The sequence below is a fragment of the Panthera leo genome, chromosome A1, assembly GCF_018350215.1.
Source record: "Panthera leo isolate Ple1 chromosome A1, P.leo_Ple1_pat1.1, whole genome shotgun sequence".
NCBI classification, from domain to species: domain Eukaryota; kingdom Metazoa; phylum Chordata; class Mammalia; order Carnivora; family Felidae; genus Panthera; species Panthera leo.
In genome coordinates this window covers 20,346,235-20,360,700 of record NC_056679.1, presented here as the reverse complement: position 1 = coordinate 20,360,700, position 14,466 = coordinate 20,346,235, and the positions used below count along the sequence as shown (strand labels likewise).

The 14,466-nt window shown below is 41.3% G+C and overlaps 1 protein-coding gene across 8 annotated transcripts in view; it reads left to right on the top strand.

Annotated features, from left to right (window-relative positions):
* Positions 1–13,099, top strand: part of RNASEH2B (ribonuclease H2 subunit B) — a 59,576-nt gene extending 46,477 nt beyond the window's left edge. For 7 of the 8 annotated variants that reach the window (XM_042910282.1, XM_042909905.1, XM_042910441.1 and 4 more), the window contains exons 7-11: positions 1,256–1,361; positions 4,736–4,817; positions 6,612–6,654; positions 10,865–10,945; positions 12,648–13,099. In XM_042910282.1, coding sequence (XP_042766216.1) covers positions 1,256–1,361; positions 4,736–4,817; positions 6,612–6,654; positions 10,865–10,945; positions 12,648–12,755 — 420 coding nt within the window. In that variant the 3' untranslated portion in view covers positions 12,756–13,099. The remainder of the gene's footprint in view (positions 1–1,255; positions 1,362–4,735; positions 4,818–6,611; positions 6,655–10,864; positions 10,946–12,647) is intronic. The other variant, XM_042909991.1, reaches the window with a different exon arrangement.
* The last annotated feature ends 1,367 nt before the right edge of the window (positions 13,100–14,466 follow it).

Genomic DNA, 14,466 nt, shown 5'->3' with positions numbered 1-14,466 from the left:
AGAGGTTGCTTTTGCTCACACAGCGAGGCAGGGGGCTGAGGCAGACAGGATTCAGGCCTAGGGGAAGTGTGTTTCACCTTCAGCATCCGGATGCTGGAGGGAACTTAGTGATCCTAACATCCCAGAACTAATCTCAGGTCTGGGGCAATGGTTTTCAAATAGATTCTGTGGGTCACAACCAGTATTTCTCTTGAATGGGATGGGATTGGGGTGGGATGGGATGGGATAGGGTAGGATAGGATGTATTAAAATGTAGCACAGAGTAAGGGCAAGTATTAAGTGTGGTTCTATGAAGCATATATATGTGTTGAAGTACTGGGTTGCTGGGTATTGCTTACTGTAGGTGTAGTAGAAACAAACTCCTTTGAAAGCCACTGGTCTAAGAATATTGTGGACTTTCATACTGATTAAGAATCTCACCAGTCTAGGTCTACTGATGACAGAGTTTTTCAAGTTCAGTATAGTACGGATTCTGAAGATTCTCTTCTGTCTTGTATGTGGAAAACACACTTGTCGTACCATGTTACTGGGCACACGGGGAACCCGGAAACATGGAAGCGAACCTTGCGGAATTAATCAGGCTCCTACTATACAAAATAGTGGAAAGATTTTACAAGTGCCCCCATGGTTCAGTTTTCATTTGCATTAGTAGTAGGTGAAAAATAAGGGTGAGTGCTGAGCAGGGTCTCGGCATTTAGGTTTTGTTGTTAGCAAGTGATGATGACGTGAATCGCAAGTTCACATGTATATTTATCAATTGTGTTTCTTTTCTTAAATTCCTAGGAAGTGGGATATTTATATGATTTATTCCATTTAGAAAAAAAATTATTGCATATAAACTTTGTGCCAGGCTCTTTTCTAAAGGCTCTACATATATGAACTCTTTTAAGCCTCACCACAATACTGTGCATTAGGTACTATTTTTGTCCCCATTAGATAGAGGCACAGAGAGGTTAAGTAAGTAGTCCATGGTCACAGAGCACAGCCAAGTAGCCTGACTCCGGAGGCAGTGCTCTCATACTGCGTAGGCATTTAGAGGTACATGTTTTGACATCATCCCCAAATGCTGCCGCTATTGCTCAACTCCTGTCTGAATGTGCATCTCTCTCTCATCTTCTGGTATCTGGTCAAGACATTTCTAGGTCCTCAGTTACTTCTTCCTGGATCTTAAATGGATCGAGGATCATCTGGAAGGTTGTGGATCTCTAAAGTTCCTTGGAAATACCCTGATGTTTCCCTTTTGGTTACTTTATAGGTTAATCAGATTGTGGCAGCCTTAAAAACCAATAATGTAAATGTCAGTGCCCGGGTACAGGCAACTGCATTTTTCTCTGGTGACCAGGCTTCCAGTGACAAGGAAGGTAAGGAAATCAGTTTTTTTAATATTATGTATTTATTTATTTGTTTTTAATTTGAGAGAGAGAGAAAATGAGCATGAGTGGGGGAGGGGGCAGAAGGAGAGAGAGAAAGAATCTTAAGCAGGCTCCACACTCAGCGTGGAGCCTGATGCAGGGCTCGATCTCAAGAATTATGGGATCATGATCTGAACCAAAATCAAGAGTCTGACGCTCAACCAACTGAGCCACCCAGGCACCCCGGTAAATCACTTTATCAGAAATTACTTTTGCCTGGAGTAAGTTGCTGATTTACAAATGCCTGCCTCATGATTTTAAAATCTTAATGTCCCAGAAGCTTCGCATTCGTGTCCATGTGTTCTCATAGATCTTGTGGCAGTGTGCCTTTCGTTTCAGAACCAAGTGGTATTTCTACCATAGATCGCTGCTGTCACTAATCGATGCTTAAATAATTCCTTCGACAAGTACTTATTTTGCAAAAACAGTAATGGCCACCCTAACAACTCTGGCCGTCATTCGTTGAGATCATGTTGTGTGCCAAGCCCTTGGCTAATTTGCCAGTATACACACAGTATCCCAGCTAACACTCCCCTTAAGTCTCACTTTACAATGAGAGTCTGGAGGCTGCACCCAAAGCCACACAGCCAGTAAGTGGTGAAGCCCAGCCTGCCTGACTCTGGGGCCCACACGCTTCCCCTTTCTGTCATACTGCTGTGTGTCCCTAGGCTTCCAACGGGCTGCTTCTGTTTGCATCTTGGTCTCCAGAAGTGTATGTCCTACCATGGATCTTAATATTTTGATTTTCGATGGAAATTGATGCCCTTGGCAATTTTTTTCTTTTAGATTCCTAAGGTACATTCTTTTGCTTTTTCCAGTGTAGTGTCCCCTTATTTTTGTATGTATAGTTGAATAAAAACAGCTGTATAATACAATTAACATTCTCAACCGTGGGACAGAAATTATTCTGGGGGCGCCCGGGTGGCTCAGTCGGTTAAGCGTCCCATTCTTGATTTCAGCTCAGGTCATGATCTCACGGTTCATGAGACGGAGCCCCGCGTCAGGCTCCGTGCTGACAACGCAAAACCTGCTTGGTTTTGCCCCTCCCCTGCACTCACTCTCTCTCAAAATAAATAAATAAACATTAAAAAAGAAGAAAACTTATTCTGAGTTTAAACTCCAATTCAATGTTCCCCTGTTCTAGACAGGCATACCACTCCAAAGCATCAGAATTTCATCATTAAAAAAATTAAAACTAGGACCAGGGATCTGTTTGTGATTGAAGGTGATTCAGGCAGTCCTTGATTTGCAGAAATCTACCTTAAGACACCTTACACATGTAGATGTTAGCAGGCTCCAGGCATTCAGGAAACGGTGGACAGCTCTGCTGAGCTGAGTTTACTGAGTTTACCAGCTATCACTGGTTTTGACTGGCTTTAACAAAAGAGAAGGGATTGAGTCAAATGGATGGATGGACCCCAGATTTTTTTTTTAAGTAGGAGAAGGGATGTTAGACATTATTTAGATAGACCTCATTTTAAAAGTGAAGACTCATGGTATCAGAGAAGGAGATGACTTATCCAGGGTCACCCGTCATAGCTAGTAGACTTCTGTCTCTGAATCCAGTGTTTGAACCAATCTCTAAAGATAAGAGTCTGGGTGTGGCTATCTCACCACTTGGGGTCCTAGCCATAAAGTAAGCTTTACAGTGTTTCACACCATTTCCTTTTTTTATATCTTTAGTTCAGTATGCTACCAGAAGAGGCAAACCAATCATGTGTTGGCTCTCTTAGTTCCCTTTGTCTCTTCATGACTTATTGGATAATTACTAACCTAGAACCAAGAGCACATTTAAAGAAGCGTCGCATGATAACTTTCAGTTCTGTCTTGGGGGTGAGGGTCCCTTACTGAAGACTCTTTGAGATCCTGTGGTCTAGGCAGCACTTTAATACTTAGGCAAATTATTATCTTAGTTTTAAGGCAGAAGAGGAAGAAAAGAAGAAGCAAATGACTATCACAGCAACAAACCTGAGATAGTGCTTTTGGTAGTTTATATCCCCATACATTGATCCCATATATCGTGTTTCATTATCCTCTAGTATTCTACCTAAAACACCGAACTGAAAAACAGGGTTTTAAAAAAGATTTTGTCTCATGTATTTCATTGATACCATAGCTTCATTTTAGTACTGACTGTCCAGGTGCTTTAGAATTCACGATTATACATTCTACCGAGGTTAGTTTTTTACATTTTTGAAGGCATTTTTCTAAGTTTGAGAGTACGTATAATGTTCAGGACTCTTACAAAGCAAGTGCTTGACAGAGAGAGACACGTCATGTCTTACATCTCTTACATGAACATATTTGTTACTGTTCATTAATTAGATTTACCCAATATTGAAGCAGACCTAGAAAAGATTACTCTTTAAAAGACGTGAATATGTCGTCGTATTACCCCTGACTTGGAGCTTTATTTGCTTTCAAAGGCCCCAACTAAGACAACAACCCTGAATTTGTTTCAACTCTCATTGGGCAACTGCTGTGTTACTTGATCTCCTCATATCTTTGCTATCATCCTGTCACACCTCATCCATGAAGTCCCTCACTACCCTAACAGCTGGATGTTAGCATCCCCAGTTTACAAATGACGAAACTGACGGGGCACCTGGGTGGCTCAGTCGGTTGGGCGTCCGACTTCGGCTCGGGTCACAATCTCGCGGTCCGTGAGTTCGAGCCCCGCGTCGGGCTCTGTGCTGACAGCTCGGAACCTGGAGCCTGTTTCGAATTCTGTGTCTCCCTCTCTCTCTCTCTCTCTGTTCCTCCCCACTTGTGCTCTATCTCTGTCTCTCTTTCAAAAGTAAAATAAACATTTAAAAAGTAATAAAAAGAAAAAGATGATGAAAAAGATCGGCCCCTCTTTGTTATGCCTAATTTTTCTACCTTGAAGTCACAGCATTCACATACCACATACCATAGCAACTATTAAAATATATAAAAACAGGGGCGCCTGGGTGGCTCAGTCGGTTGAGTGTCCGACTTCGGCTCAGGTCATGATCTCGCGGTCTGTGAGTTCGAGCCCTGTGCCAGGCTCTGTGCTGACAGCTCGGAGCCTGGAGCCTGCTTCGGATTCTGCATGTCTCTCTCTCTGACCCTTCCCCGCTCGTGCTCTGTCTCTTTCTGTCTCAAAAATATATAAACGTTAAGAAAAAAAAATTTTTGTTTTTTAAATAAAAAAAGAACAAATGACGAAACTGAGGCTGTGAGCTTAAATGAGTCTCTAAGGCCAGCTAGAGCCAGAATTTTAACTCTGGTCAATTTGGTTGTAAAACTATCATAATTGTTACTAATTTTTTTTCTTTCACTCTCCATTCTGTTTCTTTCAGAGGATTATATTTGTTATGCCCATGGTCTGGTATCTGATTACATCCCTAGAGAACTCAGTGACGACCTGTGTAAATATTTAAAGTAAGTATCATTCCTCTTCAGTCGTAATTAGGAAGTACCTCGGCGCTTCCTGGTCTCCCAGCAATAGGTCCTTTATGGCTCATCACATCACATCACTATTTTTTTTTTTTTTTAACGTTTTTATTTTTGAGACAGAGAGAGACAGAGCATGAACGGGGGAGGGGCAGAGAGAGAGGGAGACACAGAATCAGAAGCAGGCTCCAGGCTCTGAGCCATCATCCCAGAGCCTGATGCGGGGCTTGAACTCACGGACCGCGAGATCGTGACCTGAGCCGAAGTTGGACACTTAACCGACCAAGCCACCCAGGTGCCCCATCACATCACTATTTTTGATAAGAGAGTATTCTCGACTTACCTCCTGGACCGTGTGGTTTGAAGGTAATTTTTAGTGGACACTGGTGGATTGGAACAAATTGATTTGGTGGATACTGATTGCGGAAACTTGTGAATGTTAGGACTGGATTTTTGGATTGGTATGATTTTAGAGGGTAAACAGTATTAAAATTGATCCCCAGTTACACTTAACTAATTTGGTTCTTTGTGATGATTTTAAGAGAAATAAAGGTTAGAAGGAAAGAAGAGATGGCATGTGGAATATTCTTGAAAGCTACATGTAAGGGCTTTATACCATATTTACCGTCATTGGATACTCACCAAATACCTTCATTTTGTCCAGCACTTGAAGCGGAAAGAATGAAACACAATCTGTGTCAGAGGGCAGAAAACGGGTTTAAGAAGGACCTGATTTGTGTTATGTCCTTCATAAAGATATTTAATATACTATAAAGACTTCACCTTAGGCTGAAAAGAATGTGTTTATTTTCTAGATTTTAGCAACTATTGTTAAGATTTTATGGGTGTGATAATAGCTCTCCCTGATTCTTCTAGTAGCTTTCTCCTCTGATGCATAAACATAAAGCGACTTCTTAACAGATGCATAGTTGCTGTTTTTAGCAAATGACTTAGGTCCTACTTTAAAAAACAATCAGTGGGGCACCTGGGTGGCTCAGTCGGTTAGGCATCCACCCAACTCTTGGTTTCAGCTCTGGTCATGATCTCATGCATCGGGCTCTGTGCTGTGGCACAGAGTCTGCTTGGGATTCTCTCTCTCTCTGCCTCGCTCTCTGCCCCTCCCCAACTCATGCTGTCGCCATCTCTCTCAAAAATAAACTTAAAAAAAAAAAAACAACAGTGGGAACTGGTTTCTAGTGTAGTTAAAGTGCTTGCAAAGCCTGCTTTCAATCAATAACCCTATCTTTCTGTTTAATATTTCCCTGTGTTTCTCAGTGCCTGTTTGTCTCATTAGAGACCTATGTCTCTGTACTCCCATTATTTTTTAGATTCTTTTCTTTACTCTGAAGTGTTTGAAGATTTGGGGAGAAAGATAGGTCAATTCAACTTCTCTTTAATTGAAGAAAAGTAAAGTTTGTGTGACTTTTTGTCAACAATTAAAATAATTTTCAATTTCATATATGTGCTGCATTCGTCGTTTTTGAAGGAAAAAAATCCTACAATGCCAGAATGCAAATTTCTAGAGGCTAAAGTAAAGCAATTCCATTTCAACAATGAGTTCTAATTTTGTTTTTTTAGTTCAGACAGTTTCACCACAAGGAAAATGAAGATTTCTTCATTTAGAGAAATTTCATTCCTTTCACTGAGGCAGTTGTACTGTCAGATACATGGAGGTGAAGCTATTCCCTAAAAGTGGGACTTGTAAGTCCTAAGCTGGCCCAGACTCTCTGTTTGCTTGTCTATGAAAAACAATGACTATGATTCTTATTTTTCACTCCTTAGGCTTCCAGAACCTTCAGCTTCATTGCCAAACCCTCCATCAAAGGTAAGGAGCTGTGACTAAGCTATCTTTGGGGCACTTGGAAAAATATTTCATTTTTGCCACATAAGTTAATTTGTTCTAGTACATTTGAAAGCTTTTTTTTTTTTTTAAGTTTATTTATTTTGAGAGGGAGAGAGCACAAGCAGGGAGGGGCAGAGAGAGAGAGGGAGAGAGAGAATCCTAAGCAGGCTCTGAGCCATCAGTGCAGAGCCCGACATGGGGCTCAAACTCACAAACTGTGAGATGGTGACCTGAGCCGAGATAAGAGTCGGACGCTTAACCGACTAAGCCACCCAGGCACGCCCATTTTAAAGCTTTCTAAATCCACCTTGCACGGACTGATGTCGTATGGATTAAAGACTGTAATGAGCTGTCCATCGGTATTTTTTATTTTTGTAGAGTTTACCTGAATGATAAAGTGCTGTGAAAACCAGATAAGAGTTGGTTTTAGCCAGATACCTACGTAAAAGTCTTATAGATACGTGACGAACTCTTCTTGAGTCAGCCAGATCCTGCAATTAACTTTATTAATCATCAGGAAGACTCCATGTATAACTTAAACTCACTTTGCCAGATCTAATTATTACTGGCACAAAGGTGAGCAGAGCATGATTTTTATAACACAGAGAATCCTTTGAACAAAGATAGCCAAACTTTTTTTTTTCCTCCGCTTGAAATGATCAACGCAACTTTTGTGTTGCACAAAACCCTTCCTCTTCCAGCTGTTCTCCGACCGCCACCCACCGCTCCCCTGCTCCGTGGGCCGCAGCTTGTTTTTGTCTCCCAGATACAGAGAGTAGAGAAGGCAGCCATGAACCACACCTGATGGCACACTGTGACGTCCCTCAGTCCAGGCCTGATCTCAGACAAGCGAGCGCTGCTCAGAGACAGGGAAATAAACACATGCATCAGCTTGTCAGTGAGGCCATTCTCCTGCCAACAGAATAATGGATGCCCTGAGAATGTACAGTGGACACGTCATGGATGTTAAAGCACTTTCTGTCTTCCCGGCCTTCACGATGGCCAACATACTCGGGGTCGTTTTTGTTTGTTTGTTTTTGTTTGTTTGTTTTGTATCATGTCCTGTTAAAGTGCATCAGTAGTAGCTATGGGCCATTTTCAGCAGATCGTCCGAGGAGGGGCATCCTTTTCTCTGGAGGAATAGCACTGGGCAGAGGTCAGTTGCTAAGGTCATTCTAGGTCAGACCCACACTTCTTCCAGTCTGGTAGTTAATCTCTGACAGTAAGTAGCTCTAGGGGACAGAGACATGATTGTCTTGCTGTAAGTAAGGAGATGGGCATATCCGTTTCTCTCTCATATTTCTCCTTCCAAAACCTAAGCATCTTTCTTTCTCCCAAATATCCGTCTTCCATAGTAACTTAGAGATCATTCGTGAACAGATCGAAGCCTGTTCTTGAAGCTTTTGGCCTCTGATAGCATCCGGGGTAATGCATTTCATACGTTTGCTTTTAACCCGGTTTTCTGTTTTCCTATTTTAATTTCCAAAATGTAAATCATTTGTGATGTCATTCATCATTTATGATTTAGATCGGAGGTCAGCAGACTTACTCTGCAAAGGCCAGAGAGTGAATACTTGAGGCTTCGCGAAGCAGCTGGTTTCTGTCACAACGGCTCAGCCCTGCTGTGGTAGCACAGAGACAGCCACAGACGATTCATAAACGAAGGCAGGCGGCCGTGTTCCAGCCAAACTTCATTTATAAAAACAGGCGGCCGGCAGGGCTTGGCCTGCGGGCGGTTTGCCAAGCCCTGATTTAGATCTCCCAGTCCTGTTTCCCCTAAATCTCACCCTCATCTCCTGGATTGTTTAGTTGCTTTTTGAGGTCTCCCGGTCTATTGTGTCTTCCTGGGGCTCCGGCGTGCAAAGTGCGAACTGCACTGGATGATGTACCACGGCTTAAACAGGCTTAGGGTAATGTCTTCTGCTAGCTTTCTTGTCTGCGTCCAGGATTTGATTGATTTTTACAGTAATAGAGTTGACCGTTTTCAGGAAATACGTTCCAGTGGCTACTAGGTATCTTTGTATCTGTTTGTAATGATGGCACGAAGCCTGTCATCCTTAATATGTTTCACATTATTTTCTTACTATCACATGGTTGCCTGTATTGAAGCCCTGCTTCCACCCGTCGCCCCTTTCCATGCTTTGAATTTATCGCTGGCAGCTGGCAGAGCCGAATGCAGTCAGTAGGTTGGAGACGCTCCTGAGCTCCTTCTTGCAGCTCATTTGTAAGAATCAGACCATCCTAGCTAGCATGAATCCCTGTGGTACTCTTCTGTTTGCCCCCCTCTCTTTCCAGAACTGTACCCGCTTAGTCATACCCTTTGTTACTGTCTTTCTGAGCCTTTTTCTATTTCTTCTGAAACATCCCTCCAAACCTATAGTGATTTGGTTTTTTAAATAACAAAAATTCAAGTGAGTGTAACAACTATGACTCTTTCAAGCATATTCAACGTGAGCTGTGAATAACACTCAAGAAAATTCCAGGCAGAGCCTTCCACAATCAATTTCTGTTATTGTAAGCACTGATAACTGGTGTCTTGCTTAGCAGTGAGCCATTAAAACACCTGGACAAGTCAGTCATCTTATGAAACATTTTATATTTGTAAAGAAGCACTTTTCATCTTAACCTTTACCTTGAACATTTTTCATTTGACTTCCTTTTCCGTGAAAAGTAAATACGCCCAAGGGTTTATAATGACATCTGTAGAACATTTTGCCACAGAGAAGGAAAGCAAACCACCTTATAACGTTAAGCTTTTTGCAGTTTGCATCAGAGCCTTCATCGTTATTACCTGCGAGTTCCACTCTCCTGGCTGAAGAGACTTTTCTAGTAAAAATATGCATCACCTAAATACCCCTGATCTTAATTTAAGTAGAAACATGTATTCTTAAGTTCCTTGTATACATACTTTGCTGGTAGGTAGTTCATTCGTGATAAGCTAGTCTTTTTCTTTTGAAGGTTCCCTTCTTAGATTGTGGTGTGCCCAAGAGAAGGTTTTGCCTTATAGATTTCCAGGATGCCCCTGTTTTTTTTTTTTTTTTTTGAGTGTCACATAATGTTATAGATTCCCAGGAGCGCGCCCCCCCCTCCCCGCCCTTGTTTAGAATGAAGTATTTCAAGACCTGTTGTTTTATCCCCTTGGGTTTCATTCATGTGCCAGGGTATCTTTTAGCCCTAGCCCTGCAGTTCTTTGTTTAGCAAAAGCTGGGATATGAAGAGGGAAGCCGGGAACAAATCTGCATTTCCCAGGGAAGAGTCACGTTAGATCTTGTCAACCCAGTGTCTCCACAAAGAACCCAAAGATCTATAGAAGACCAGGTTGTGGTCACTGTGCAGTTAGTTCTCTGTGTTAATCATCAAGACTTCCCTGCCCTGTTGTGTGCCTTTTACATAGTAAATGTGTCACGATTCCTTCTATAATGGGACCATTAAGGCCACAGTCTAGCTCTTGACAAGATTCTCCCATTCCTTGGTGCACGAGGCTCATGTGGATGGTGAAAATATGAGGTAGAGGTGGGCTTGGTTGCACCGGGCCTCATGGAAAGAGCACTTGTTAAGAAATGGGGATCCTAGCCCTTGTCCTCTGCTAGGTGGCCTTGATCATTTGTTTAGTCTCTCTGTGCTTCCTTCTGCTGGCATCATGCTTTGCAAGGTTGTCCTTGTGTGGACAAACTGAGATAGTTCAGTTGAAAGGAGGTAAGAACATGAAGCTATACAAAAATGGTAACAACAGAATCATGGTGTGCCTTCTTCCTCAGTGGACGTTACACCAGCCCAGATGGTGAATGCAGTGGGGGTTCTGGCTGGACACCTGGCCCCCTTAAAGGAAATTCTTGTCTTTGACCCCTGTGCCTGCCTTCACCCCATTAGACTGTCCTGAAAGTCAGCAGTCACCTAGATGCCTCCTGGTCCTGGTACATACAAAATATGTGATCAGTACCACTAGACTGCCCAAGGGGCTGGGTCGTGGGCTCACCTGATCATATCCCCCCCCATCACCAAGGCTGCTTTTCAGAAGGGACATGTGGCTTCATTCCCCAGACAATTGGCAAAATGCAAAGTAAAGCCCTTTGCCGGGTCTGTTGTTCCATTTGGCCTTGATGTGGGTCCAGATTGGCCCTGTTGTTTTCTTAAAAATGGAGTGATGTGTCGAGGTGACATTTTATACCACTTTACTGCTCTAACATTGCAGAAAGTAAAGTTATCTGATGAGCCTGTAGAAGCAAAAGAAGATTACACTAAGTTTAACAGGAAAGATTGGAAGACTGAAAAGGTATGTGTGTCCAGCTGTAGTGGCATATTCTTGGATCCCGTAGGTGATCCTGCATGAGGACACGTAGGAACAATTACATGCTTGATTGTGATTTTACAGTTTTAACCATGAAGAATTGTTAACTTGCATTTCTGCGACTCAGTAATTCAAAATTGTGAATGGCAATGGATATGTCAAGTCAAGAAGACTTGTGAGGCACGAAGGCAATATGCTTAGCAAGAGTGTGCCTACCCTTTGCTCTATATTAAGAGTAGGGGGGCACAAAGAGAGGGGGCCTCCACAGGTCATTTTTTGTCAACTCTACTGCCTGGAAGCTTCCCGGAACTTATGACGAGGACCATAATTACTAATATTAAATAGGGTACAAATAATTTTCTAATCTGTGTTTATCCTTTTCATTTGATTTTTTTAACAGCTTTAAGTTTTTCTGAGGATTAAATAATAGGAATTGTTTCTTCTTGTGATTTTCTCATTATTTTTATGCTTAAAAAGACCTTGCCCAATCCAAGATAAATTAACTTCCAATTGGACTTTAACATTTAACCCCCCCCCCACCTTAGCACTTAATGTTTTTTTTATAATTTTTTTCTTTGATCTATACGTAATTCATCTGGGCATGTGACGTCAGGGGAAAATCCAGGTTGAGATCTGGCAAGATAGCTGGTCACCTCAATGGCTTCTGTAAGCAGGGCAGGCTTTGGCATTCTCTGTGAGAACTGCTTCTGCCCCACCCTTGCAACTGCTGCTTTCTGTTGTATCTATTTGGGCACCGCCCCAGGGAAATGAGGGGCTGGACCCTGCTGTCTGTTAAAGACAGGGGATAACTTGTCTCGAAGAGACTGCCACTTTTCACCATCCCGTGAGGAAATAAGCCTTCTAAAATATAAGTACAGAATGTGAAAAGCAAGGTTTCAGGGATCAGACGCCGTGCCCTTAAAAGTTTCTCTGTCAATGACTATCTCACAGTTCACAGGGAGACACAGGAATTTTTTTCCTTCGCTGCTTCCCATCGCGTATGCTTCTGCTGAGAAGTTATGATGCACCGAAGGAAACTCGGCTACTATTTACCTCCTGCTAGTGCTCGTTCCAGGATGTGGCAACAAACCAAAACAAAACAAACAGTGACCATAAAGAGATAGAAATTTAAAAGGCAGAGTCACTTGAAGTCAGCTTTTTGAAAAGTTCTTAGTTGGAGGAATCCCAGGGCAGTGGTCCTGCTGGTCCGGGATGCTCTGCAGTACAGGTTATCTTTTGAATATTACAGTGTTGGCCTTGGTTTCCCGGAGAGCCTATGAATAAACTCCAACGGTAAATTGTTGTGAATTATTCATCGTGCTGTAATACCAGGCTGTAATTCCTCCTCTGACAACCGCAGCCTATGTCAGTTCCTTTGTTGGTGTTATTGCACTTAAAACACCCTCCAGAATTATTCCCCTAAAGTAAACCATTGGTTGCAACATTCCCCTCCTTAGAAGGCAGCCGTTTTGCGTCCTGCTTCTTTTAACGTATTTTGTGTCTTAGGTCTGAATTCTGAATAGAAATCAGAACTTTAAAAAAAAAAAATAATCATTCCCTTATGAAGCACGTTACCAGCAAATACTTCTCTTAATGAACCTTGAGACATGCGTGGTCTTGTTTGATTTGCATGTATGATTCATAAACGTTACATTTGTAACAATTGTTCTCTTATTTTCCTTCACAGAAAAATAACAAAATGACCGCAGCTCAGAAGGCTTTGGCTAAAGTTGACAAGAGTGGAATGAAAAGTATTGATTCCTTTTTCGCTGCAAAAAATAAAAAAAAAACTTGAAAAGACTTGAAACTTTCAAAATGAAATCTGGCAAAAAATATTCGCCTTTTCCACGTTCCGTTTTTGTCCTTCCTCCATGCCACTCTACCTCCTGACCCGTAATTACCACCTTTTGAAAAAATAAAAAAAAAAAAAGCTTTTTTAAAATGAGGGCAATTTTCAGAGTCGAACATTTCTTGGCATTTGATTTTTGTGTTTCTGAACAAAATATGGGAAAGTAATTGGGTAACTTCATGGCCTGTGGCCTTCAGAGTCTTGTCTGACATCATGAAAAGTCATCAAGTGAACAGAGCTGATCTGTAGCTAGCCTCACAGTTTCCTCAATAAACGAACATGTGACCATATTTGAGTGTATGCCTATAATTTTGCACAACTTTCCCACATGGTAGCTGTAGCAATCTGGTTTTCAGGGTAGCAAGAGAATTCAGATAACAGCTGTCAGAAACTACTAGTTTGCTAAAAGCCTTTAGTTTTTGGTAAATCTTTTGTTTAACACTGTCTGTTTTATGAGTACCTGTTCTTTGCAGAAAATAGAGAAAAGTAGAAAATTAAAATTCGAATCTCCCACCTTGACACTGGCTGGAGATAATATGGCATGTGTTTCTATAAGAATAATTTTTTAAGGAATCATAGTAGTAATTTTATAATCTTTTTTCTTGACAACATCATTTCGTGAGCATTTTCCCAGGCTGCCAAAGTATTTTTCATAAATATGCTTTTTAAATGATGGTCATTTTAGGGGCGCCTGGGTGGCTCCGTCGGTTAAGCGGCCGACTTCGGCTCAGGTCATGATCTCGCGGTCCGTGAGTTCGAGCCCCGCGTCGGGCTCTGTGCTGACGGCTCAGAGCCTGGAGCCTGTTTCGGATTCTGTGTCTCCCTCTCTCTGACCCTCCCCTGTTCATGCTCTGTCTCTCCCTGTCTCAAAAATAAATAAACGTTAAAAAAAAAAAATTAAAAAAAATTGTTGGAGTGTCAGTATTTTTCTTATGGACCCTAAAGATATTCTATAACTTAAAGGCATTCTTGTTTGTCCACTATATTCATTGTTAATTTTTTTCTTGGCCTGTAAATTGTCTTTAATTTTGTGTGTGACTTTTTTGTCATGCAGATGGTTTTGGTTTTTAAGTAGACGTGCGTGTGTGTGTGTGTGTGTGTGTGTGTGTATCAACTTTTCCTTTATATTGATGTTATACTTAGAAGGATGTTTCCCTTTGCAGGAAGGTTAACCACTTATTTTCCTCTAATTTTTCAATAATTAATTTTTTGTTTTATATTTAATTACTTAAATCATCTACAGAATTTGTGTTTAAATGTGCTGTGAGATAAAGTTCTAATTTAATTGTTTTCTCACCTGTTTATTTTTCCATTGGATCTGTTGGATTATTTTGTCAGGTTCTAAGAATAAGCTCCAATGAGATTTCTATTGAGATGTTGTTAAATCAGTAATATTTGGAGACAAACAGATGTGTTTATAAAATTCATTGTTGTTATTCAGGCATGTAGTAGTTTTGCATATTTCCTAAAATCCTAATCATACCTTTCACTAACATTTGGTTCTCCATCTCCATATAGGTTCTAGATATTTCTCTTAAGGCATATCTCTAAGGTATTTTTGTTGCTATTAATGAAATCTTTTTTTTTTTCCTTTAGTTAGATCTTCTAACTGGCTATTTTGTGGCAAAGTTTTACATTTTTACATATTTATCTTTTA